Source organism: Aquarana catesbeiana, linkage group LG03 (genome assembly GCF_042186555.1).
Source record: "Aquarana catesbeiana isolate 2022-GZ linkage group LG03, ASM4218655v1, whole genome shotgun sequence".
NCBI lineage: Eukaryota > Metazoa > Chordata > Amphibia > Anura > Ranidae > Aquarana > Aquarana catesbeiana.
Window position 1 is genome coordinate 187,374,421 of NC_133326.1, and position 27,417 is coordinate 187,401,837.

General features: G+C 46.3%; 1 protein-coding gene across 13 annotated transcripts in view; it reads left to right on the forward strand.

Moving 5' to 3' along the window:
* The window catches only part of KMT2E (lysine methyltransferase 2E (inactive)), a 181,176-nt gene that overhangs the window by 117,336 nt on the left and 36,423 nt on the right, over positions 1 to 27,417 (forward strand). For 10 of the 13 annotated variants that reach the window (XM_073619626.1, XM_073619632.1, XM_073619629.1 and 7 more), the window contains 3 exons: positions 10,750 to 10,914; positions 17,052 to 17,387; positions 23,363 to 23,416. In XM_073619626.1, the coding sequence (XP_073475727.1) occupies positions 10,750 to 10,914; positions 17,052 to 17,387; positions 23,363 to 23,416 (555 nt within the window). The remainder of the gene's footprint in view (positions 1 to 10,749; positions 10,915 to 17,051; positions 17,388 to 23,362; positions 23,417 to 27,417) is intronic. The other 3 variants (XM_073619634.1, XM_073619628.1, XM_073619630.1) reach the window with 1 other exon arrangement.

Below are 27,417 nucleotides of genomic sequence, written 5' to 3' on the forward strand. Positions count from 1 at the left end.
CTTCTTCTCCTCCTCCTCCCCACTCTTGCTTCTCCTCCTCCTCCTCCTCCCCACTCTTGCGCTTCTTCTTCTCCTCCTCCTCCCCCTCCTCCCCCTCTTGCTGCTTCTCCTCTCCTCCCCCTCTTGCTGCTCCTCCTCCTCCTCCCCCCTCTTGCTGCTTCTCCTCCTCCTCCCCCCTCTTGCTGCTTCTCCTCCTCCTCCCCCCTCTTGCTGCTTCTCCTCCTCCTCCCCCCTCTTGCTGCTTCTCCTCCTCCTCCCCCCCTCTTGCTGCTTCTCCTCCTCCTCCCCCCTCTTGCTGCTTCTCCTCCTCCTCCCCCTCTTGGCTGCTTCTCCTCCTCCTCCCCCCTCTTGTTGCTGCTTCTCCTCCTCCTCCCCCCTCTTGTTGCTGCTTCTCCTCCTCCTCCCCCCTCTTGTTGCTGCTTCTCCTCCCCTCCTCCCCCCTCTGTTGCTGCTTCTCCTCCTCCTCCTCCCCCCTCTTGTTGCTGCTTCTCCTCCTCCTCCCCCCTCTTGTTGCTGCTTCTCCTCCTCCTCCCCCCCTCTTGTTGCTTCTCCTCCTCCTCCTCCCCTCTCTTGCTTCTTCTCCTCCTCCTCCTCCCCTCCCCCCCTCTTGCCTCTCCCCCCCTCTTGCCTCTCCTCCTCCCCCCTCTTGCCTCTCCTCCTCCCCCCCTCTTGCTTCTCCCCCCTCCCCCCTCTTGCTTCTTCTCCTCCTCCCCTCCCCCCTCTTGCTTCTTCTCCTCCTCCCCTCCCCCCTCTGCTTCTTCTCCTCCTCTCCTCCCTCCCCCCTCTTGCTTCTCTCCTCCCTCCTCCCCCCTCTTGCTGCTTCTCCTCCTCCTCCTCCTCCCCCCTCTTGCTTCTTCTCCTCCTCCTCCTCCCCCCTCTTGCTTCTTCTCCTCCTCCTCCCCCTCCCCCCTCTTGCTTCTTCTCCTCCTCCTCCTCCCCCCTCCCCCTCTTGCTTCTTCTCCTCCTCCTCCTCCCCCCTCCCCCCTCTTGCTTCTTCTCCTCCTCCCCCTCCCCCCCTCTTGCTGCTTCTCCTCCTCCTCCCCCTCCCCCCTCTTGCTGCTTCTCCTCCTCCTCCCCCCTCCCCCCTCTTGCTGCTTCTCCTCCCCCCTCCCCCTCTTGCTGCTTCCTCCTCCTCCTCCCCCCCTCTTGCTGCTTCTCCTCCTCCTCCTCCCCCCTCTTGCTGCTTCTCCTCCTCCTCCTCCCCCCTCTTGCTGCTTCTCCTCCTCCTCCCCCCTCTTGCTGCTTCTCCTCCTCCTCCTCCCCCCTCTAGCTGCTTCTCCTCCTCCTCCTCCCCCCTCTTGCTGCTTCTCCTCCTCCTCCTCCCCCCCTCTTGCTGCTTCTCCTCCTCCTCCTCCCCCCTCTTGCTGCTTCTCCTCCTCCTCCTCCCCCCTCTTGCTGCTTCTCCTCCTCCTCCTCCTCCTCCCCCCTCTTGCTGCTTCTCCTCCTCCTCCTCCTCCTCCTCCCCCCTCTTGCTGCTTCTCCTTCTCCTCCTCCTCCTCCCCCCTCTTGCTGCTTCTCCTCCTCCTCCTCCCCCCTCTTGCTGCTTCTCCTTCTCCTCCTCCTCCTCCCCCCCTCTTGCTGCTTCTCCTTCTCCTCCTCCTCCTCCCCCTCTTGCTGCTTCTCCTTCTCCTCCTCCTCCTCCCCCCTCTTGCTGCTTCTCCGTCTCCTCCTCCTCCTCCCCCCTCTTGCTGCTTCTCCTTCTCCTCCTCCTCCTCCCCCCTCTTGCTGCTTCTCCTTCTCCTCCTCCTCCTCCCCCCTCTTGCTGCTTCTCCTTCTCCTCCTCCTCCTCCCCCCTCTTGCTGCTTCTCCTTCTCCTCCTCCTCCTCCCCCCTCTTGCTGCTTCTCCTTCTCCTCCTCCTCCTCCCCCCTCTTGCTGCTTCTCCTTCTCCTCCTCCTCCTCCCCCCTCTTGCTGCTTCTCCTTCTCCGTCCTCCTCCTCCCCCCTCTTGCTGCTTCTCCTTCTCCTCCTCCTCCTCCCCCCTCTTGCTGCTTCTCCTTCTCCTCCTCCTCCTCCCCCCCTCTTGCTGCTTCTCCTTCTCCTCCTCCTCCTCCCCCCCTCTTGCTGCTTCTCCTTCTCCTCCTCCTCCTCCCCCCTCTTGCTGCTTCTCCTTCTCCTCCTCCTCCTCCCCCCTCTTGCTGCTTCTCCTTCTCCTCCTCCTCCTCCCCCCTCTTGCTGCTTCTCCTTCTCCTCCTCCTCCTCCCCCCTCTTGCTGCTTCTCCTTCTCCTCCTCCTCCTCCCCCTCTTGCTGCTTCTCCTTCTCCTCCTCCTCCTCCCCCCTCTTGCTGCTTCTCCTCCTCCTCCTCCCCCCTCTTGCTGCTTCTCCTTCTCCTCCTCCCCCCCTCTTGCTGCTTCTCCTTCTCCTCCTCCTCCTCCCCCCTCTTGCTGCTTCTCCTCCTCCTCCTCCCCCCTCTTGCTGCTTCTCCTCCTCCTCCTCCCCCCTCTTGCTGCTTCTCCTCCTCCTCCTCCCCCCTCTTGCTGCTTCTTCTCCTCCTCCTCCCCCCTCTTGCTTCTTCTCCTCCTCCTCCTCCCCCCTCTTGCTGCTTCTTCTCCTCCTCCTCCTCCCCCTCTTGCTGCTTCTTCTCCTCCTCCTCCTCTCCCCCTCATGCTGCTTCTCCTCTCCTCCTCCCCCTCTTGCTGCTTCTCCTCCTCCTCCTCCCCCCCTCTTGCTGCTCTCCTCCTCCTCCCTCTTGCTGCTTCTTCTCCTCCTCCTCCTCCTCCCTCCCTCTTGCTGCTTCTTCTCCTCCTCCTCCTCCTCCCCCCTCTTGCTGCTTCTCCTCCTCCTCCTCCTCTTCCTCCCCCCCTCTTGCTGCTGCTGCTTCTCCTCCTCCTCCTCCTCCCCCCTCTTGCTGCTTCTCCTCCTCCTCCTCCCCCCTCTTGCTGCTTCTTCTCCTCCTCCTCCTCCTCCTCCCCCCTCTTGCTGCTTCTCCTCTCCTCCTCCTCCTCCTCCTCCTCCTCCTCCTCCTCCTCCTCCTCCTCCTCCTCCTCCTCCTCCTCCTCCTCCTCCTTCTCCTCCTCCTCCCTCTTGCTGCTGCTTCTCCTCCTCCTCCTCCTCCTCCCTCTTGCTGCTGCTTCTCCTCCTCCTCCTCCTCCCTCTTGCTGCTGCTTCTCCTCCTCCTCCTCCCCCCTCTTGCTGCTGCTTCTCCTCCTCCCCCCTCTTGCTGCTTCTTCTCCTCCTCCCCCTCTTGCTGCTTCTTCTCCTCCTCCCCCCTCTTGCTGCTTCTTCTCCTCCTCTCCTCCTCCCTCTTGCTGCTGCTTCTCCTCCTCCTCCTCCTCCTCCTCCTCCCCCCTCTTGCTGCTTCTCCTCCTCCTCCCCCCTCTTGCTGCTTCTCCTCCTCCTCCTCCCCCCCTCTTGCTGCTTCTCCTCCTCCCCCCTCTTGCTGCTTCTCCTCCTCCCCCCTCTTGCTGCTTCTTCTCCTCCTCCTCCTCCTCCCCCTCTTGCTGCTTCTCCTCCTCCTCCTCCTCCCCCCTCTTGCTGCTTCTCCTCCTCCTCCTCCTCTCCTCCCCCCTCTTGCTGCTGCTGCTTCTCCTCCTCCTCCTCCTCCCCCCTCTGCTGCTTCTTCTCCTCCTCCTCCTCCTCCTCCCCCCTCTTGCTGCTTCTTCTCCTCCTCCTCCTCCTCCTCCTCCTCCTCCTCCTCCTCCTCCTCCTCCTCCTCCTCCTTCTCCTCCTCCCTCTTGCTGCTGCTTCTCCTCCTCCTCCTCCTCCCTCTTGCTGCTGCTTCTCCTCCTCCTCCTCCTCCCTCTTGCTGCTGCTTCTCCTCCTCCTCCTCCCCCTCTTGCTGCTGCTTCTCCTCCTCCCCCCTCTTGCTGCTTCTTCTCCTCCTCCCCCCTCTTGCTGCTTCTTCTCCTCCTCCCCCCTCTTGCTGCTTCTTCTCCTCCTCCTCCTCCTCCTCCCTCTTGCTGCTGCTTCTCCTCCTCCTCCTCCTCCTCCTCCTCCCCCCCTCTTGCTGCTTCTTCTCCTCCTCCTCCCCCCTCTTGCTGCTGCTTCTTCTTCTCCTCCTCCTCCTCCTCCTCCTCCTCCTCCTCCTCCTCCTCCCCCCTCTTGCTGCTTCTTCTTCTCCTCCTCCTCCCCCCTCTTGCTGCTTCTCCTCCTCCTCCCCCCTCTTGCTGCTCCTCCTCCTCCCCCCTCTTGCTCCTCCTCCTCCTCCTCCCCCCTCTTGCTGCTCCTCCTCCTCCTCCCCCCTCTTGCTGCTTCTTCTCCTCCCCCGTCTTGCTGCTGCTCCTCCTCCCCCGTCTTGCTGCTTCTTCTCCTCCTCCTCCTCCTCTCCTCCCCCCTCTTGCTGCTTCTTCTCCTCCTCCTCCCCCCTCTTGCTGCTTCTCCTCCTCCCCCCCCTCTTGCTGCTTCTCTCCTCCTCCTCCTCCCCCCTCTTGCTGCTGCTTCTTCTTCTCCTCCTCCCCCTCTTGCTGCTCCTCCTCCTCCTCCCCCCTCTTGCTGCTTCTCCTCCTCCTCCTCCTCCTCCTCCCCCCTCTTGCTGCTTCTTCTCCTCCTCCTCCTCCTCCTCCTCCTCCCCCCTCTTGCTGCTTCTTCTCCTCCTCCTCCTCCCACTCTTGCTGCTTCTCCTCCTCCTCCCCCCTCTTGCTGCTTCTTCTCCTCCTCCTCCTCCCCCCTCTTGCTGCTTCTCCTCCTCCTCCTCCCCACTCTTGCTGCTTCTCCTCCTCCTCCCCACTCTTGCTGCTTCTCCTCCTCCTCCCCCCTCTTGCTGCTTCTCCTCCTCCTCCTCCTCCCCCCTCTTGCTGCTTCTCCTCCTCCTCCTCCCCCCCTCTTGCTGCTTCTTCTCCTCCTCCTCCTCCCCCCCTCTTGCTGCTTCTTCTCCTCCTCCTCCTCCCCCTCTTGCTGCTTCTCCTCCTCCTCCTCCCCCCTCTTGCTGCTTCTTCTCCTCCTCCTCCTCCCCCTCTTGCTGCTTCTTCTCCTCCTCCTCCTCCCCCCCCTTGCTGCTTCTTCTCCTCCTCCTCCTCCTCCCCCCTCTTGCTGCTTCTCCTCCTCCTCCTCCCCCCTCTTGCTACTTCTTCTCCTCCTCCTCCTCCTCCTCCCCCCTCTTGCTGCTTCTCTCCTCCCTCCTCCCCCTCCTCCCCCCTCTTGCTGCTTCTCCTCCTCCTCCCTCTTGCTGCTTCTTTCCTCCTCCTCCTCCCCCCTCTTGCTGCTTTCTTCTCCTCCTCCTCCTCCTCCTCCTCCCTCCTCCTCCTCCCCCCTCTTGCTGCTTCTTCTCCTCCTCCTCCTCCTCCTCCTCCTACTCCCCCCTCTTGCTGCTTCTTCTCCTCCTCCTCCTCCCCCCTCTTGCTGCTTCTCCTTCTCCTCCTCCTCCCCCCTCTTGCTGCTTCTCCTTCTCCTCCTCCCCCCCCCCCCCTCTTGCTGCTTCTCCTTCTCCTCCTCCTCCCCCCTCTTGCTGCTTCTCCTTCTCCTCCTCCTCCCCCCTCTTGCTGCTTCTCCTTCTCCTCCTCCTCCTCCCCCCTCTTGCTGCTTCTTCTCCTCCTCCTCCTCCCCCCTCTTGCTGCTTCTTCTCCTCCTCCTCCTCCTCCCCCCTCTTGCTGCTTCTTCTCCTCCTCCTCCTCCCCCCTCTTGCTGCTTCTCCTCCTCCTCCTCCCTCGCCCCTCTTGCTGCTTCTTCTCCTCCTCCTCCTCCCCCCTCTTGCTGCTTCTTCTCCTCCTCCTCCCCCCTCTTGCTGCTTCTCTCCTCCTCCTCCCCCCTCTTGCTGCTTCTCCTCCTCCTCCTCTTCCCCCCCCTCTTGCTGCTTCTCCTCCTCCTCCTCCTCCCCCCCTCTTGCTGCTTCTTCTCCTCCTCCTCCCCCCTCTCTTGCTGCTTCTCCTTCTCCTCCTCCTCCTCCCCCTCTTGCTGCTTCTCCTTCTCCTCCTCCTCCCCCCTCTTGCTGCTTCTCCTCCTCCCCCCCCTCTTGCTGCTTCTTCTCCCCTCCTCCTCCTCCCCCCTCTTGCTGCTTCTCCTCCTCCTCCCCCCTCTTGCTGCTTCTTCTCCTCCTCCTCCTCCTCCCCCCCCCCCTCTTGCTGCTTCTTCTCCTCCTCCTCCTCCTCCTCCTCCTCCTCCTCCTCCTCCTCCTCCCCCCCCCTTGCTGCTTCTCCTCCTCCTCCTCCTCCTCCTCCTCCTCCTCCTCCTTGCTGCTTCTCCTCCTCCTCCTCCCCCCCCTCTTGCTCCTTCTCCTCCTCCTCCTTCTCCTCCTCCTCCTCCTCCTCCTCCTCCTCCCCCCCCCCCCCTCTTGCCTCTCCTCCTCCTCCCCCCCCCTCTTGCCTCTCCTCCTCCTCCCCCCCCTCTTGCCTCTCCTCCTCCTCCCCCCCCCTCTTGCCTCTCCTCCTCCCCCCCCCCCCTCTTGCCTCTCCTCCTCCTCCTCCCCCCCTCTTGCCTCTCCTCCTCCCTCCTCCTCTTGCTGCTCCTCCTCCCTCCCCCGCCTCTTGCTGCTCCTCCTCCCTCCCCCCCTCTTGCTGCTCCTCCTCCCTCCCCCCCTCTTGCTGCTCCCCCCTCCTCCCTCCCCCCCTCTTGCTGCTCCTCCTCCTCCTCCCCCTCCCCCCTCTTGCTGCTCCTCCTCCTCCTCCCCCTCCCCCCTCTTGCTGCCTCCTCCTCCTCCCCCTCCCCCCCTCTTGCTGCTGCTCCTCCTCCCCCCCCCTCCCCCCTCTTGCTGCTCCTCCTCCTCCCCCTCCCCCCTCTTGCTGCTCCTCCTCCCCCCTCTTGCTGCTCCTCCTCCCCCTCTTGCTTCTCCTCCTCCCCCCTCTTGCTTCTCCTCCTCCCCCCTCTTGCTTCTCCTCCTCCCCCCTCTTGCTTCTCCTCCAATTTTGATCCCTGTGCACAGGTATATGGAAGCACTTTAAAAAAAAAAAAAAAAAAAAAACTATTGGCAGGTACAATTTGTATGTACCTGTGCTTTGTGTATTTAGCTGCAATATTTTAACTTTAGAGAAGATTTGTTATTGCAGTGGGTGCATTGAGGGGAGACCCAAGGCTTGACAATTTTTTTTCTTTGAATCTGGAAACCAGCTAAAATTAAAACCCCCCTTTTTTTTTTTTTTTTTTTTTTTTTTTTTTTTTTTTTTTAAAACGATAAAACCCCTTCTCTAATGTAGCCTTTACAGATGCATGACACAGGTTTACACATGGAAGTGCCAATATGTGAAGAAGCACTTAACCCTTGCCTATTGGGCACTTTCCCCCCCAATTTTCAGCTTTCAGCGCTGACGCACTTTGGTTATGCAACACTGTATCCATATGAAATTTGTATCCTTTTTTTAAATTTATTTTTTGACAGATTTTTTTTTTTTTTTTGGTGGTATTTAATCAACGTTGAGGTACGAGGAGGATTTGGATTTTGTGGGAATTTCAGAGACTTGGTTCAACAGCTCTCATGATTGGCTAGCAAACATTCAAGGGTATACCCTTTATCGCAAGGATAGAGGGGGTAAAAAAGGGGGAGGAGTATGCCTATATATCAAGAATAATGTACAAGTGAATGTGAGAGATGACATCACTAAGGGAGCTAGGGAGGTGGTGGAATCCTTATGGGTAGAGCTCCAAAGGGATGAAGCTAGGGGGAAAATACTAGCACTATACTATAGGCCCTCTAACCTGAGGGAGGAAGGGGAGACAGATCTCCTATCACAATTTGGATTAGCAGCAAGGATGGGAAGTGTTATCATAATGGGGGATTTTAACTATCCAGACACAGACTGGGTGGAGGGAACCGCGCATTCATCTAAGGCTCGCCAGTTCCTAAACGTCTTGCAGGACAATTTTATGGGTCAGATGGTGGATGCACCAACTAGAAATAAAGCATTACTGGATTTACTAATTACCAACAATACAGACCTAATCACGGATGTGGAATTGTGGGCAATTTAGGTAACAGCGATCACAGGTCAGTTGGCTTCAGTATAAATCACACAAATAGGAAACATAAGGGGAAGACACTGAATTTCAAAAGAGCCAACTTCCCTAAACTACGAACCTTGCTAGAAGGCATAAATTGAGATAAAATCTTAGGAATTAGCCAATGCATCCTTTGGGTAATAAATTTAAAAGAGCTTACAAAAGTCCTGGATGGCTTAACTCCAATGTAAAATGCATATATAAGCAAAGGAGAAGGCCTTCACAAAATACGAGGTGCATTCAGACTTTATAAAGAATGCAACAAGAAATGTAAGAGTCAGTAAGGACGGGTAAGATTGAACATTAAAGACACATAGCGGAGGATAGCAAAATAAATCCCAAGAAATTCTTTAAGTATGTAAAAAAGGGAGGACAGACCATATTGGCCCCATAAAGAATGAGGAAGGACATCTGGTTACAAAGGATGGGGAGATGGCAAAGGTATTGAATTCTTCTCCTAAGTCTTCACGAGTGAATCGGGGGGCTTCAGTAACCAAAACTGCAGTGTTTTATCCTCATGACACATCACAGGAAGCATCTCCATGGTTAACAGAGACAGAATTAAAATTAGACTTGGGAAATTAACATTAATAAATCACCAGGAGCAGATGGCTTGCACCCGAGGGAAATCAGTCAAGTAATTGCCAGACCATGGTTCCTAATTTTTGATGACAGTCTACTGACTGGAATGTTACCAGCTGATTGGAGAAAAGCCAATGTAGCACCAATATTTAAAAAGGGCCCAAAATACATCCCTGGGAATTACAGACCAGTTAGCCTAACATCAATAGTATGTAAACTCTTGGAGGGGAAGATAAGGGACTATATGCAAGATTTTAGTAATGAGAACGGTATCATCAGTAATCGGCATGGATTCATGAAGAATCCTTCTGCCAAACCAGTCTGTTAACCTTCTATGAGGAGATGAGTTGCCATCTAGATAAATGAAGGCCTGTAGACGTGGTGTATCTGGATTTTGCAAAAGCATTTGACACAGTTCCCCATAAACGTTTACTGTACAAAATAAGGTCCGTTGGCATGGACCATAGGGTGAGTACATGGATTGAAAACTGGCTACAAGGGCAAGTTTAGAGGGTGGTGATAAATGGGGAGTACTCAGAATGGTAGTGGGGCCCCCCAGGGTTCTGTGCTGGGGACCATCCTGTTTAATTTGTTCATGAACAACCTGGAGGATGGGGGTAAACCGTTCAATTTCTGTATTTGCGGAGGATACTAAGCTAAGCAGGGCAATAACTTCTCTGCAGGATGTGGAAACCTTGCAAAAAGATCTGAACAAATTAATGGGGAGGGCAACTACATGGCAAATGAGGTTCAATGTAGAAAAATGTAAAATAATGCATTTGGGTGGCAGAAATATGTATACAATCTATACACTGGGGGGATAACCTCTGGGGGAATCTAGGATGGGAAAGGACCTGGGGGTCCTAGTAGATGATAGGCTCAGCAAGGGCATGCAATGCTAAGCTGCTACTAGCAAAGCAAACAGAATATTGGCATGCATTAAAAAAGGATCAACTCCAGAGATAAAACGATAATTCTCCCGCTCTACAAGACTCTGGTCCGACTGCACCTAGAGTATGCTGTCCAGTTCTAGGCACCAGTCCTCAGGAAGGATGTACTGGAAATGGAGCGAGTACAAAGAAGGGCAACAAAGCTAATAAAGGGTCTGGAGGATATAGTTATGAGGAAAGGTTGCGAGCACTGAACTTATTCTCTCTGGAGAAGAGACGCTTGAGAGGGGATATGATGTGAATATACAAATACCATACTGGTGACCCACAATAGGGATAAAACTTTTTTGCAGAAGGGAGTATAACAAGACTCGTGGCCGCTCATTAAAATTAGAAGAAAAGAGATTTAACCTTAAACTATGTAGAGGGTTCTTTACTGTAAGAGCGGCAAGGATGTGTAATTCCCTTCCACAGGCAGTGGTCTCAGCGGGGGGCATTGATAGTTTCAAGAAACTATTAGATAAGCACCTGAACGACTGCAACATACAGGGATATACAATGTAATACTGACATATAATCACACATAGGTTGGACTTGTGTCTTTTTCAACCTCACCTACTATGTAACTGGGGTTTTTTTATTTTCTGCCAATAAAAAGACTTTTTGAAACAAAACATTTTTCCTAATTTCTGCTAGAAAAGTTTACAATTAAGTAATTTTTATTCCTCAAAGGTGAGGAGGCACCGATGGGGCTGTCAGAATTGCCAGCTAGTCGCAGCGGCGACCTGACGCCTGGTGTTTGAGCCCGCGATATACCAATATAAAGGTCATTAGTATTAGTAGTATTGGTATTATGAACTAGCCTTTTTATTTGTCTTTATTTTAATTATTTTTTTTTACGTATCCTTTGACGTGGCTTTTGAAAAATGCATACAGTTTCTTGCTCTATATATAATATTTAGATAACCTAGAAGCCTCACATGGCTATGTATGTTTGGAACAAAAATGTAAAACAATTTTCCATTTGAAATCCGTGAATGTTGTAAAAGGAGTAGAATCGCTGACAAATAACAGGTTGTTTTATAAATGCTGCAGATTGGACCTGGATTTTCCATTGAAAAGTAATGAGTGTTGAGTGAAAGTACGTTACTACTTTCTAAATTGAAATGCCTGAAAGGGTGTCCTGCAGCAAATGGTTATCAAGCCAGTCATTCACCTCCCTTTTTAAATATTAAGAATTTTTATGATTTTTTAAAAACATTTTTTGTCTCATGTAATGCTGCTGCTGCTAAATGTATAGCTTTTTGTTCGCAGTTGGATGTTATTCTTACATTCTGTAAACTTTTGCACGTTTTAAATGTTAAATTATGTAAAATCTATTGTGAAAACACTTTCACAATTTGTGCTTTGTCTTAGACAAGAGAGGAAAGAAAAATGGAAGCGATTCTTCAAGCTTTTGCAAGACTAGAAAAGAGGGAAAAAAGGAGAGAACAAGCCTTAGAGAGAATCGGTACATCTAAAACTGACGTCAAACCTGACATCAAGGACCTCCAGATTGTCAGTGAATGTGAGCTCCCTCAGGTAATTTGAGTTCTAGTTTATACAGTGAGATCTAATCTACTAAATTTTTGAAGAAATCCTTCTTTGTAGACTCTTTTTAAAAAGATTTGGATAAACGTCTGTTGCTATCATTCTAACATTAACTGTCAGATTTAGCATTCACATCACGGGCAGTAATTTGTTGCAGCACAGTCTGTCATAGATGTTCCTTGTAATATGGTAACTTGTCAAATTTCTTGTCTCAGGATGTAAGAAGATAATTCCCAAGTTACCTTATAAGCAATTATGATCTTATAGAGCATAAATATACAAAGCAATCTGGTTTATCTGCTTAAAGCAACGTGGCAGCATGGTTCAAGTGGTTGTAAAGGCAGAAGGTTTTTTTATCTTGATGCATTCTATGCATTAAGATAAAAAGCCTTCTTTGTGCAGCAGCCGCCCCAGAACACCCTAACACTTACCTGAGCCCCATCTCTATCCAGCGATGTCCACGAATACCTTCGGCGGCACTCTCCTTCCTGATTGGCTGAGACACAGCAGCGGCACCATTGGCTCACGCTGCTGTTAATCAAAGTCAGTTAGCTAATCATTAAGGGGGGTTGGGCCAAACCAGTGCTCCGTGTCTGAATGGACACAGAGCTGTGACTCTGCTCGGGTGCCCCATAGGGAACTGCTTGCTGTCAGAGCACTCAACAGGAGGGAGGGGCCAGGAGAGCTGAAGAGGGACCTGAAAAATGGAGGCTCTGGGCTGCTCTGTGCAAAACCACTGCACATAGGAGGTAAGTATAACATGTTTAGTATTTTTATAGAATAGAAAACAAGACTTTACAATCACCTATGGCTAATATATCTCAACTTCGACCCATGTGTTAGTTTTACTTGTATGGTGCTTTTTTTTTTTTTTTTTTTTTTTATTCCAGCTACATAGTTTTTTTGTGTAATGTAACAGATTACAAAGAGCTCAAGCACAAAATAGCCTTTACATATTTCTATCAAGAGATTATTTAACCACTTCAGCCCCAGAAGAATTTACCCCCTTCCTGACCAGTGCGTTTTTGCGATTTGGCACTGTGTCGCTTTAACCGACAATCGTGTGATGTGGCTCCCAAACAAAATTGACGTCCTTTTTTCCCACAAATAGAGCTTTCTTTTGGTGGTTTTTGATCACCTCTGCGGTTTTTGTTTTTTGCGCTATAAACAAAAAAAATAGCGTCAATTTTGAAAAAACCGCATTTTTTACTTTTTGCTATAATAAATATCCCCAAAAATAATTAAAACATTTTTTTTCCCTCAGTTTAGGCCGATATGTATTTTTCTACATATTTTTGGTAAAAAAAATATTGTATCGCATTAAGCATATTGATTGGTTTGCGCAAAAGTTATAGTGTTAACAAAATAGGGGATAGTTTTATGGCATTTTTATTAATAATTCTTTTTTTTACTAGTAATAGCGGCGATCAGCGATTTTTATTGTGACTGCGACATTATGGCGGACACATCGGACATTTTTGACACATTGTTGGGACCATTGACATTTATACAGCAATCGGTGCTATAAAAATGCACTGATTCCTGTGTAAATGACACTGGCAGTGGAGGGGTTAACCACTAGGGGGCGGGGAGGGGTTAAGTCAGTACTAGGGAGTGATTATAACTGCAGGGGGGATGGGCTAGCTGTGACACGTCAATGATCTCTGCTCCCGATGACGGGGAGCAGAGATCAGTGACTCTGTCACTAGGCAGAACGGGGAGATGCTGTTTACATCAGCATCTCCCCATCCGTCCTCTCCATGAGGCGATCGTGGGTATCCCCGTGGCAATCGCGTCCGCGCGACTCGACTCACGGAGCTCTCGGCCGGCGCGCACACGCAATGACATGGCGGGAAATTTAATGGGACTTACCTGTACGCCCATTCACCCAGCCGGCCAACGTACATCGGCGTGCGCCGGTCGGGAAGTGATTAAAGCACATCTCGGTATACAATTTCGGCATCTACTGAGATAAATGACATCTTGGCCTGGCCAACCTTAATGATTGAAGATCAGAAACTCGGGTCAACACCATCTGAAGATGTCAGTGGCTGGTGAGAGCATATGGACATCACAACGCTGCAGTGGAGATGTATAGGTCTACTTTAACAGCACTATGACTTTTGAGGGCAATGCTCTACAAGATTAGTATGACGGCCTACATACAAGAGTGTATTAGAATTTAACCAGATTAATGTTTTACTTTTATGAAACTTTGGCTTTGTTTGGCCTTTTTAATGTTTAGGATAAGGATTGCTGTACAGGTGCATCTCAAAAAGTTCATTTATTTCAGTAATTCAATTCAAAAAGTGAAACGCTTATATACATTAATTTCACACAGTGATCTATTTCAAGCATCTATTGCTTTTTATTTTGATTATGGCTTACAGCTAGTGAAACCCCCAAGATTCAGTATCTCAGAAAATTAAAAAATTAAATAAGACCATTAAAAAAAAAATTAATACAGACATCGCTTACTGAAAAGTATGTCCATGTACAGTATATTATCCATTTAATAGTTGTTCGGGACTCCTTTTGCGTGAATTACTGCATCGATGCAGCATGGAGGCGGTCAGCCTGTGGCACTGCTGAGGTGTTATGGAAGCCTGGATTGCTTTGATAGCGGCCTTCAGCACGTCTGCATTGTTGGGTCTGGTTTCTCATCTTCCTCTTGACTATACCGCACAGATTCCCTATGGGGTTTAGGTCAGGCGACTTTGCTGGCCAATCAAGCACAGTGATACTATGATCAATAAACCAGGTATGGTTTATGTACTTTTGGCAGTGTGGGAAGGTGCCAAGTCGTGCTGGAAAATGAAATTCGCATCTCCATAAAGCTGGTCAGTAGAGGGAAGCATGCTCTAGGATTTCCTGGTAGAGGGCTTTAGTGACTTGATAAAACAGTGGACCAGCACCAGTAGATGACATGGCTTCCCAAATTATCACTGACTGTGGAAACTTCACACTGGACCTCATGCAACTTGGATTCTTTGCCTCTCCACTCTTCCTCCAGACACTGGGAACTTGATTTCCAAATGCAATGCAAAATTTTACTTTAATCCGAAAAGAGGACTTTGGACCACTGAGCAACTGTCCAGTCCCTTTTGTCCTTAGCCCAGGTAAGACGGTTCAGGATTGGCTTGACACAAAGAATGCAACAGTTGTGGCCCATGTCCTGGGTATGTCTGTGTGGTGGCTCTTGAAGCACGGACACCAGCCATAATCCACTCCTTTTGAAGCTCCCCCAAATTCTTGAATGGCCTTTGCTTCACAATCCTTTCAAGGCTGCGGTTATCCCTGTTGCTTGTGCACCTTTTTCTACCACACTTTTTCCTTCCACTCAACTTTCCATGAATATGCTTGGAAACTGCACTCTGTGAATGGCCAGCTTTAGCAATGACCTTTTGTGACTTACCCTCTTTGTGGAGGGTGTCAATGACTGTCTGTCTTCTGGACATGATTGTTTAACCTACTAAACCAGACAGAGACCATTTAAAGCATGGGTCTCAAACTGGCGGCCCTCCAGTTGTTGCGAAACTACAAGTCCCATCATGCCTCTGCCTGTGGGAGTCATGCTTGTAACTGTCAGCCTTGCAATGCCTCATGGGACTTGTAGTTTCGTAACAGCTGAAGGGCCACCAGTTTGAGACCCCTGGATCAGGAAACCTTTACAGATGTTTTGAGTTAATTAGCGGATTAGAGTGTGACACCATGGGGTTGATTTACAAAATCTGATGCAGCTGATTTACCAAACAGCTTCCATGTTTTTTTGTCAAAGCTGAATTGAACAAACTGAATTAGAAGCTGATTGGCTACCACAGCTGCATCAGATTGTGCACTCCGGTTTTAGTAAATCAACCCCCACGAGTCTACAATATTGAACTTTTTTCACAATATTCTAATTTTCTGAGATACTGATTTTTGGGTTTTCACTAGCTGTAAGCCATAATCAAAATTAAAAGAAAAATGCTTGACACATCAATCGGTGTGTATGAATCTATATAATATATGCTTCACTTTTTGAATTGAATTACTGAAATAACTTTTTGAGTATATTCAAATTCTTTTGAGATGCGCCTGTATTTACTGCAACTGTTGCTTATTACCTTGCTGTAATATTTGGCAAGCACTGTGAGGTGAGTAAAAGTCCTCTTGTTAATCGTAGTTGCACTGAACAACTTCAGCATTTTTCAGGATGTATAGGAATGTTTTTGGTTTTTTTTGAAGAAAGAAAGCTTGCAGACGTATGCTCTTCAATTAGTGAAAATGTTTTGCCCAGGTATAGATGGTATGAGTAGAAGTATAAAATGCAGTACAAGATTTTACAGCATGGGTATATGTGTGTGTATGTATATCATTTTATATATATAATGAATATACAGTATTGCACAAAAGTGAGTACACCCCTCACATTTTTGTAAATATTTTATTATATCTTTTCATGTGACAACACTGCAGAAATGACACTTTGCTACAATGTAAAGTAGTGAGTGTACAGCTTCTATAACCATGTAAATTTGCTGTCCCCTCAAAAGAACTCAACACACAGCCATTAATGTATAAACCCCTGGCAACAAAAGTGAGTACACCCCTAAGTGTCCATTGGGTCCAATTAGCCATTTTCTCTCCCCGGTGTCATGTGACAAGGTCTCAGGTGTGAATGGGGAGCAGGTGTGCTAAATTTGGTATTATCTCGCTCTCTTATTCTGGTCACTGGAAGTTCAACGTGGCGTCTCATTGCAAAGAACTCTGAGTATATGAAAAAAAGAATTGTTGCTCTACATAAAGATGACCTAGGCTATAAGAATATTGCCAAGACCCTGAAACTGAGCTGCAGCATGGTGGCCAAGACCATACAGCAGTTTAACAGGACAGGTTCCACTCAGAACAGGCCTCGCCATGGTCGACCAAAGAAGTTGAGTGCACATGCACAGTGTCATATATAGCGTTTGTCTTTGGGAACTAGACGTATGAGTGCTGCCAGCATTGCTGCAGAGGTTGAAGGGGTGGGAAGGTCTGGCTGTCAGTGCTCAGACCATACCCCGCACACTGCATCAGATTGGTCTGCACGGCTGTCGTCCCAGAAGGAAGCCTCCCCTAAAGATGATGCACAGGAAAGCCCACAAACTGTTTGCTGAAGACAAGCAGACTAAGGACATGGATTACTGAAACCATGTCCTGTGGTCTGATGAGGCCAAGATAAATATTTGTTTCAGATGGTGTCAAGCGTGTGTGGTGGCAACCAGGTAAGGAGTACAAAGACAAGTGTGTCTTGCCTACAATCAAGCATGGTGGTGGGGCTGCATGAGTGCTGCTGGCACTGGGGAGTTACAGTTCATTGAGATAACCATGAATGCCAACATGTACTGTGACATACTGAATCAGAGCATGATCCCCTCCCCTTGGAGACTGGGCCGCAGGGCAGTATTCCAACATAACGACCCCAAACACCTCCAAGATGACCACTGACTTGTTAAAGAAGCTGAGGGTAAAGGTGATGGACTGGCCAAGCTTGTCTCCAGACCTAAACCCTATTGAGCATCTGTGGGGCATCCTCAAATCAAAAGGTGGAGAAGCGCAAGGTCTCTAACATCCACCAGCTCTGTGATGTCGTCATGGAGGAGTGGAAGAGGACTCCAGTGGCAACCTGTGAAGCTCTGGTGAACTCCATGCCCAAGAGGGTTAAGGCAGTGCTGGAAAATAATGGTGGCCACACAAAATATTGACAATTGGGCCCAATTTGGACATTTTCACTTAGAGGTGTACTCACTTTTGTTGCCAGAGGTATAGACATTAATGGCTGTGTGTTGAGTTATTTTGAGGGGACAGCAAATTTACACTGTTATACAAGCTGTGCGCTCACTACTTTACATTGTAGCAAAGTGTCATTTCTTCAGTGTTGTCATATGAAAAGATATAATAAAATATTTACGAAAATGTGATGGTGTACTCACTTTTGTGAGATACTGTATATCCATCTAAAAACACACATGCTATACAGAGTTTGGCGGGGTTAAAGAGCGAAAAGTAAGCCCCATCTTATTATAAGGTGTTATATTCTTCCTTGCCATTACTTGTTACTGATACAGCTGGTTATAAACTTCTATATTCCTTTTTAATATTTCTAGGAACCCGTGAAAGAAGAACCTGTCAGCAAGCCTACCCCTGCAAAAATAAGCAGGACAAAACAAAGGAAAAGTTTTACTAGAAGCAGAACTCACATTGGGCAGCAGCGACGGCGGCACAGAACTATAAGCACCTGCTCAGATGTCCAGCCTTCCTCCCCAGATGTGGAGGTCACACCACAGCAAGTGGAAACTGAGACTAATACACTTGTGGAAGAGCCTGTTAGTGAGAACTCTTCTACCACAGCAGTGGTTGCAGCTGCAGATAATGATGAAGTTGCAGATCTTGATTCAGTTGCACAAAACAAATGCCTGCCTAAATACCCCAAAACAAAAAAGGTATGTTTATCTGGTAAGCCAAGCATCCTAAATTGTAGCAAGCATTTTTTTTTTTTTTTTGTTAAAGCATATATCTGTTTCCTAACTCCTGGGATGGTAAGAAGGGACACTGCCTTTAGAAATGTATAGGCATTGTTTAAAGCTGTATTAAACGCACAACCAAAGATGTAATATACTGCAGTTTACCAATCATTCGATGTGATGGCTGCATTCATTTTTCTTTTTTTTTTTTAAAGGCTTTTCCCCCCCTCTGTTTTCATTTGCTGATCTGGCCAGTAACACTCCTCCTGTATTAGAATGCCCCCACTCTGGATGAAGGAGAATAGGCACACCTTTGGACAGCAGCATTGTTAGTCCAGGGTTGAGGGGTGTGTTAGATGCACTAGCAGATTTAGATACACTAAACAAATTGAAGCTGAACTTCAGTTAAAACTATTTATAAGCAGTTACAGCAGTTTCCTTTTGGGATAGTTTTTTATTTTTTTTTTTTTACTCAAAGGAAAAAATCAGGTGAAATAAAATAAAGCAAGCTTTTAAGGACATGCCCCCTGGTTAGCCCCCCCAACCGCACCCCTTAACCAGAACTCACATTGGGCAGCAGCACCAGCAGCACAGAACTGCATGAAGGTAAAAAAATCCTTCAGCCTTTACAACCTCTTTAAATCAAGTACAGCAATTACACTTTGTTCTGCTCTTTTTGTGTGGATGCCTTAGAACAGGTGATGAGACATATTTACAGAATGGCCCTAATAATTCATGCATGCAGAATCTTGACACTCAAAGCCTGAACAGCTGAAGCTGCCTGTAAAAATAAATAAAAACACTTTTTTAAAAAAAAAGTTTACTCTTTTAAGGCATACTTCTTTTTGGGGAGGCAAATGACATTCATAAAAGATGTTGCAGACTTTCCGTCGTTGTCCCTAGGAGAACATGGCGCCAGCAACGAAGGCAGGTGAATGGAAAAGTTGCTGCTCTGCCATTAATGAGGTAGTTACAAGGGAACACAACGTCAATATTCACAAGTGGATCCATGGAGTTGGCCTCAAGAAACGTGCTCCCCACGCTTTGAAGAAAGTCCACAAATTCGCAATGAAAGATGCGTACTCCTGATGTGCATATTGACACCAGGCTGAACAAAGCTGTGTGGGCCAAACCGTATTTGTGTGCATTTGTCCAGAAAGTATAATGTATGTGCACAATTATTTGGCAAGTGAGTATTTTGACCAAATCATCATTTTTATGCATATTGTCCATGTCCAAGCTTATCAGGTGACGTGTATTTGTGTAATAAGGGAGGATGTGGCTTAAGGAAATCAACACCCTATATCAAAGTGTGCATAATTATTAGGCAGCTTTGTTTTAGGCAAAATGGGCCAAAAAAGATATTTAACTTTAAAAGTCTTTCAGAGGGATGTAGCCCAAGATATTGGGCATGATCACTGAACCAACAAATGTTTTGTTACAAATAGTCAACGGTCGCAAGAAATGCGATGAGAAAGACTTAAATTAACTGCCAAATATTTGAGAAAAATTAAATGTGAAGCTACTAGGAACCATTATCCTCCAGTGCTGTCACATTCCAGAACTGCAACCTACCTGGAGTGCCCAGAAGTACAAGATGTTCAGTGCTCAGACACATGGCCAAGGTAAGGAAGCTTGAAACCTGACCACTCAAGACTTGGCCGAGAAATATTTGACATATTTTTCAAAGTTTTTATGGACTGATGAGAGGAGAGTGGCTCTTGACGGACCAGATGGATGGGCCTGTGGCTGGATCAGTAATGGGCACAGAGCTCCACTTTGACTCAGACACCAGCAAAGTGTGGAGGCGGGGTACTGGTATGGGCTCCTATTAAAGATGAGCTAGTTGGACCTTTTCAGGTTGAATATGGACTCAAAATCAGCTCCCAAACCTACTGTTAGTTTTTAGAAACTTTCTTCAGGCAGTGGTACAGGAAAGTCTGCATCTTTCAAGGAGACCATGATATTTATACAGGACAATGCTACATCGCATGCATCAAAATACTCCACTGTGTGGCTAGCCAGTAAAGGCCTTAAAGATGAAAGAATGACCTGGCTCCCTTCTTAAACGGGAGATATACAGTGAACGGAAACAGTACACCTCTCTGAAGTGTCTGGGAGGCTGTGGTTGCTGCTGCGCAAAACGTTGATCATCAACTGATCAAGAAACTGACAGACTCCATACATGGGAGGCTTATGACTGTTATTGAAACGGTATTGTTTTTTGTTTTTTTTGTTTTTTTTAAATGTTCATTTGTATATGTTGAGTTGTTTATTATTCTCACTTTAACAGATGAAAATAAGTGAGATTGGAAAATGTTTGTTTTTCATTTAGTTGCACACTAATAGTTGCCCAATAATTAGATATTCTCCTAAGAGCTAAAACCTCAATTTTACTTTCTTAAATATTCATGTTTGAGGCTTATTACTGTTTTGGATTTACCTGTAGCACTGTAGTTGCTCAATAATGAAATAAATCCTCAAAAATGCAACTTGCCTAATGTGCATGCAGTGTACAAATTGGTTACGTATGTTACTACATACAAAGGTCTACAGAAAGTCAACCTTGATGAAAACTAAACTACTTCTTCATTGTTGAAATAAAAGATGTCACAGGGGTGGTTTTTACTCCACTGCAGAAGATTCCAAAAACCCCTTCCTCAGGAATCTCTACGTCTTTCATATGCAGAGCACCTAACCTCTCTATCTAGGCTTCAAGTTCAGCCCTTCCTTTTGGTGCAAGACTTGGTCCATTAAGTCTTCCCCAAAGCCCTCTTCCCTACGTATTACATAAAGATTCCCCCCTTGATGAAGTCATTTTTTTAACATAACTGGTAGGGTTGGAGCTCCACACAGCTCAGAGCAGGGACTGTTGTGGAAAATAGGCACTGATCCATCCGAGTGAACGATTTTGTCAGCCAGACTGAGGCGTGAGCAGTAAGCTGTAGTTTGCATTCCCCTATGTACAGCTGTGTCGAGGCTTGTGCTGTTTTTACCCATGTGGTTACACTTTTTAATATAAGGGATAGATTGATCATACAGAGAGCACTTTTTCGTTTCTTCCTTTTTGTATTTTTTATGGCCTAATGTATTTTTGGGAATCGCGTAAGTGAGAGAGAAGAACCAGAGAGCCACTGCAAAGCTGATCCCGGCTTTAACGGGAACAGGCATATTGCGACCTTTTATATAATTTGAAGGTCTTGCATTAAGGTGAGAATCCATCTATAATCTCTCTGGTGTTGGAGACTTGGCATGCACACTTCATTTTGCATCTTTGGGAAAGTGAATTGTTACAAAAATGGACTATTTTTGATCACAATTTTTTAAAATCTATATTGAACACTATTTGGTAAAGCTATTATTGAGGAAATTTTTGTCATTCATATTTAAAGAACTTGAAACCCACTCCTTGTAAAATAACCCATTCAGTTTCGAATATAAATTAAAGCAAAAACATTTGCCCTGCCCATTTATTTTCAAAAACTCACGGTTCACTGTCCCTTGTCAAAATGTTAGTGTAGCCCATGTCAAGCCCCCTTTGCAGCACTCTGCTTACTTGGGATATTAACTTTGTTCTCCTCTGTCCTGCAAAAAAAAAAAACCTTGAATCCATCAGGGATATTCCTTTTCAATCTCTACAAATTGGCCTTTTTGCTTGCTATCACGTCACTTTAAGATGTCTTAGTTGGTGGTGCTCTTCTACAAGGAGCTGTTCCTCATTCTTTAAAATGGCAAGGTAGTGTTGCGCTGAAGACCATCTTTTCTTCCTAAGGTGGTATCGGTCATCCACCTCAGTAACAGCATAGTGCTGCCATTATGTCCTGCTTCAAAGCACCCAAAGGAAATTGCTTTCCCATGCTTGGACAAAGACATAAGAGTCTACCTCAAAGCAAATCCTTTGATCAGGATTCAGAATTCCCGATTTGTCCTGTCCTCTGGCCCTCACAAGGGACATCCTGCTTCCATCCAACACCATTACTCAATGGATAAGATCTCTGAGCACTAGGGCATTTGCTCTCAAGGATACATTTTTCTTCTGCACTCTTACACACCCACTCTCCTAGGTCGGTGGGCGTTTCCCTGGCATTCTGACACCAGGCCTCTCTAGCCCAGCATTGTAAGGCTGCCACCTGGTCCTCTGTTCATATCTTTCTTTTTAAAATCTTTCTAGGTGGACGTCTAATCTTCTGCAGATGCAGTTTTTGGCCACAAGCTTCTTGCAGCTGTACTCTGAAGTTGGGTCTATTCAAGGGATATGCAATTAGCGGACCTCCAGCTGTTGCAAAACTACAAGTCCCATCATGCCTCTTCCTCTGGGTGTCATGCTTGTGGCTGTCAGAGTCTTGCTTTGCCTCATGGGACTTGTAGTTCTTGAACAGCTGGCGGTCCGCTAATTGCATATCCCTGGTCTATTCATTCATTGCTTGGGGACATTCCAGTGTCTATGAAGACACAGTGTCCTGTACTGTACAGTTAAGGAATTTTTGTCTTGCCTGTAATTTACTCATCTTAAAGTACAGGACACACTCCCTTCTATTCCCTGGTTACTCTCCATTGCTTGCTACAAAACGTAGGATTCCTGGAATGTGGCAGGGTTACTGGGGACCAAGTAGAAAAAAATAGCTGCACAACATCCATCCAACAGGTTTATTGAAAAACTGCCACCAGGACTATGACAACGGACCAAAGGGTGACGGCGTTTGACACATACAGCTCTTCAAACCCAAAGGAAGACTGACCCACCAAACCTCTAAATAGGACACTCCCACCTCACACAGGTGTAGGGTGGTGTGATCAGCTCTCCCCATGCCTTGATGAGCAAAACTAAAAACATGAACAACGTGAGTGCATGTGCAAAACCAAAGTGACCAAATCTATAAGACTGACACCATAGAAAAGTAAATACAAATATTTTTATTTTCATTCATCTTTGTATGGAGGACACCAAAACGCATGCGTCTCATTGAAGAGATAACAGATCGCAAAGAGACACTTGTTGATGTGTGGTGTCCAACCGTCAGCACAATACAAAAGGAAATAGACACGAATATACTGTATGGGGACATATGAAAACTGTCCCAAATAAATAACCCAATATAACCATATTCTAAACAATTCCCTAAACCTACCTAATCACAAAGCCCTGTCATACAAATGCATATGTATGCAGATAGCCAGAAAACTCTGGGGGCCCAGATGAAAATTTGAGTGGAGTGACACCATATAAGATAAGTACTACGAATTATAAAAATGGCTTACATCCCACTCAAAATTTAAACCGGTAGGAATACGGGTCTGGAGCCAAAATACCTCCCTGTGACATAAACTATGTTTAAAATAAATTGGGCTGGTGGCGGCGGCATGTCCTCCTAAAGCTTGCTAGTGTACAATCGCCTGAAGGTACAAGAAACTAGGGTCTGACTACTTGGTCTGTATCCTGTACTGTAATGCAAGATTTGGAATTTTCTGGTAAGTCAAAATTCCTCTTAAGCATAAAATTGATATCCTGTTCATACATTATAACCATTTTGGAGTTTGTCTTGCATGTTTAAGAAATGTTTCACTTTTACACACAATAATTTGATGCTATTTTCGTTAAACAAAAGTGCTAATCAAAAGGTATTTATAGATAGAAAAGTGTGACTTCCAGAGCAGAATACCAAAGTGATCTGTCTATCCTGCGCACAGTGCAGTAGAGTATAAGGGGCTGCTTAAAATATTATATACTATTAGCAGTAAAATGCCCATTGGTGTAGGTTGTTGACAATGTACTAAATTTTAAAATATTACAGTTCTTGTCTGAGCTCTAAGCAGAAAACGCATAAAGGGAAAGCCAGTCTCTTTGTTCACTGTAACAGTCTGAGCACTGACATGGTGTCATGAAAATGCAGTTGATGGCATGCTTTGCTTCTTATGTCTGATCAATAATGCATACATTGCAATTCTGTTTACAGTCTTCAGTATGCACTTGTGTGACACTTCAAAAATGGAAGGACACTCTTGTTACAGTATGTATCAAAGGTGGTTGGTGATTTGTTTGTTTTTTTCTACACAAGAATTTTAATTCGTCATAATACATGTAATCTATAAAAAGAATAAACATGTGGAATTAACCCTTCTGTTACAGAATATATCATTTTGTAGCTTAAACAGTGCTCCTGTTTTGCATTTATAGCTAATAGACTTTTAGGCATTTTTTCCATTTTTAATTTTTAGTATGAGATTTTCAGAAACCTCAGCCTGCTTGAAATCTCTGAAAACCTGTTTAATGTAGTAGAAGCCATCTTCATGTAGGTATTCTCTGCTCTACGCCATGGGAATGTTTGGCAGTGTTTTGACTTGATTTCTATACATTTTTACACATTTCATTTTCATTTAATTTAAAAAAATATATAATCTTATTTCTTTATTGGCCATGGAGGGTCACACCTTGATAATGAAACAACTTGGGGTTCAATGTACCTAGTATCCATTTTTCTTTAGCAATATAACCCCAAGGGGGCTGGCCTTCAGTTTCCTAACTGCCCACCTCACACTGCCTCAGTTTTGCTTGGTGTCCTTAGGAGAATGGATGTTTATCTTCTGCTGTATTTTCTGACTGTTTTGGAAGATTTGTTTCCACCAACAGCTCCTTGTAATTTTAGCCCAGATATTGGACATTCTAGAAGACATTCCAGTTGGATAATTGATTGTATCTACTTTGGAAGCTGTTGCATTTGCTCAATTTCAACAACTTTGCAATGGAACACTAGTTGGCCTGTGGGGAAGCTCATTCAGTTACATCCTCAAACCAAAATGTTTCTGTTATGGTGCTTTCTGTCCCCATTGCTGTCAGAAGGCAGACCTTTATTTTTCTTACAATGGAAGATTATTATGATGGACACCAGCTTCTAGTTTGGGGGTGGAGCTCTGCGCCTTCTGTCCATGTGTTCTAATCTTAAGAAAAATCAACACATCAAGCAATATCCTGGAATTACAAGCAATTAATGTGTCATTGGATTACTGTACCCCCACTTTTTGACTTTCCATCTGGTCTGGCTCTGAAAAGTGTTGCAGTGGCAACAGATTTGGTCTATCCTGTTTTGAAAGAAGTTTCATGTCCATAATTGACATTCCAGAGGTGGTGAACTGACAGGCAGATGTCCTCAGCAGACAGCTGGAATTCTGCATCAGGATGTGTTCTAAGCCAAATATCTGCACTGAGGGTTCCAGATTCAGTTCAACAAGAACCTGGACATGATTTTTCCAGAAAGCGGAATGGACAGTGGACCCAGCAGATGGCCCTGATAGTGGGATCAGTATACCCTATGCATTTCCTTCACCTAAACTTTTACCTTGTCTGCTTAAAAGGATCAGAACATGTCTTTGATGTTGGTATTCCATAAGGTAACCTTTCTTGTGGCCATCACTTTGGCCTAGAAGGGTATCTTTGTTTTTTTAAGCATGGTCTTGTAGGCCTTATTTGATCTTGCACAAGACAAGATTGTTTTTACAACCAAAAATCTTGTTTTGTTTTTTTTAGCTTCTATGAAGATATTATGCTGCCTCCCTGTGTCTGGCAATAATTCACCCAAGGAGATTTGAAAGTAAAAAAAAAAAATTACAGAACAGTAGAGCTGCACAATTAATCGTTAAGGATAGTTATCGTGATTTTTTTTTTTTCCCATTGCGATCTTGACAAAGTATTTCCAGATTCTTTCTATGCAGAGAATTCAATCTGCTCTGCTAAAGCCAACAGCAGTCAAAAAGGAAAAAGAAAAAAATGGACAGTCTAAGAATCACAACATTCTTTAGCAGTGGAACTTTAAGTATAAACATTGTAACGATTTGTCCTTTTAGATCAAAGGAATACACTTTGGTGTGTAAATGAGGGAAGTTTAACCACTTAAACACTAAACCTTTTTTCTGACATTTGTTGGTTTCAAGTTAAAATTATTTTTTTGTTAGAAAATTACTTGAAACCCCATATATATATATGAAAATGGTAGAGAACCTAGAGAATAAAAATGGTTGTTGCAATATTTTATGTTGCACTGCATTTGCGCAGCAGTCGTTCAAATGCAATTTTTGGGGGAAAAAAATGACACTTTACTGGTTAGTGTTTTTTTTTTTTGTTTTTTTGTTTTTTTTTTATAATGTGAACGATTTTACGCTGCAAGAATCGTGATCTTTTTATGCTAAGCAAAAAAATTGTGAGAACCGTGCAGCTCTACAGAACAGTAATGGGGGGAATATTCCAACGGGGACAGTAGTTCTGGCGATCCTGGTGACAACTAGTGGTTCCATCAATTTTGAACACCAGTGTCTGCATTGGACTCGCACAATTTTTTGGACATCCAACAGCTTTATATTACAGCCATCTCTACCCAGGGCTAAAAAACACCAGCTCCTCTGTCTCTGTTGGATCCCAATTTGTCTAGAAGAGGTGGACATGGAAGAGAAAGAGAAGGGCCTGCAGGCAGTGTTGGAGGAGGCTGTGGAAGATTTTTCACCCCCAGATTCCTACACACTTGAAGCTGTAGCTTCCTCAATCATGCTTCCTAATGTGGAAATTCTCATTTATACTGTGCACAAATGCTTCAGCATTGTCGCACTTTGTCCCTTTGGGTACAAATTGACACTTGACACTATTAAGGATGTGTCAGGAGAGAAGGTTCTACTTCCACAGCACAAGATTCCTATCCCTTCCCCAGGAGCCCTCTACTGCCTTAAAACAGAGCACCTAATAATAACTCTTCCTGAGCATAATATTCAAAAGTTCATCAAATTCAGCCTTTCCTTTTGGCTTAATACTTGGCCGATAAAGCCCACCAGGTCTTCCCCAAGAGCCTTCTTCCAAATGAAGGGGGTCCTCACTCCTAAGAATGGGGGACATCTGTTCGCCTCTCTGTGGGTCACAGACATCCCAGAACTTTGGGTTCAAACACTGATTTCAAAGGGTATAAAATAAAGTTCAAAACTCTACCTCCTAATGGTTTTCTTTTCTCAAATCAACCAAAAATTGTCCAAGCAAATTTTAGAATTGCAGAATGCCTTCAACCATTTCTTGTCACAGGGAGTAGTTGTACCCACTTTTCAAAGGACTGTATTCAAACCTGTTCACTGTATCAAAGCCCAACAAGGGGTATTGTATTCATCCTATTCTGGACCTAGAATTTCTAAGGAAAAATACCATGAAATTCCAAAATTTCATATAGAATCCGCAAGGTCTGTTTTTGCCTCTGACACAAAGGGAATATCTAGCATATGTACACACCCAAGATTCCTTTCCGCATATCCATATTTATACAATACACCTCACCAGCGTTTTGCAATGGAAGACTGACGCTGGGGAACTACCACTGTCATCCCCAGTGCCATTAATACAGTGATCAGTGCTAAAAAGACACTGTCACTGTACTAATGAAACTGGCTGGGAACAGGTTAACATCTAGGGCAGGGTTAGGCAACTTTTTGAGCAGTGTGCTGAAAAAATATTTTCAAAGAAATTGAGTGTGCTGATTAAACAAAATTTCAATTTCACACTGTCATGAAAATGATTTTTTTATTTTTTATAAAGTAAATGCTCTAAACTACTTGAATAGTAGTGAAAAATGAACATCCTGCACTCTCACGCCTCAGATCAGCCCCAATGCATGCACCTTCACACCTCAGATCACTGTCCCCCCTGCAAATCTGCCCTATCACTGTAACCCCCTGCACATCTGCCCTACCACTGTAACCCCCCGCACATCTGCTCCACCGCTGAACCATCTTCTCATCTGTCCTAACACTGAACTTATCTGCTCATCTGCCCCACCAATGTAACCCCCTTTCTCATCTGCCCCACCTCTGTTCCACCTCTGTTCCCCCTGCTCTTCTGCCCTGGCACTGTAACCCCCTGCTCTTCTGCCCTGCCACTGTAACCCCCTGCTCATGTGTTCCACCGATGTACCTCCTTTCTCCTCTGTACATCTGCCCACCTCTGTACCCCCTGCTCTTCTGCCCAACCACTGTAACTCCCATAGTC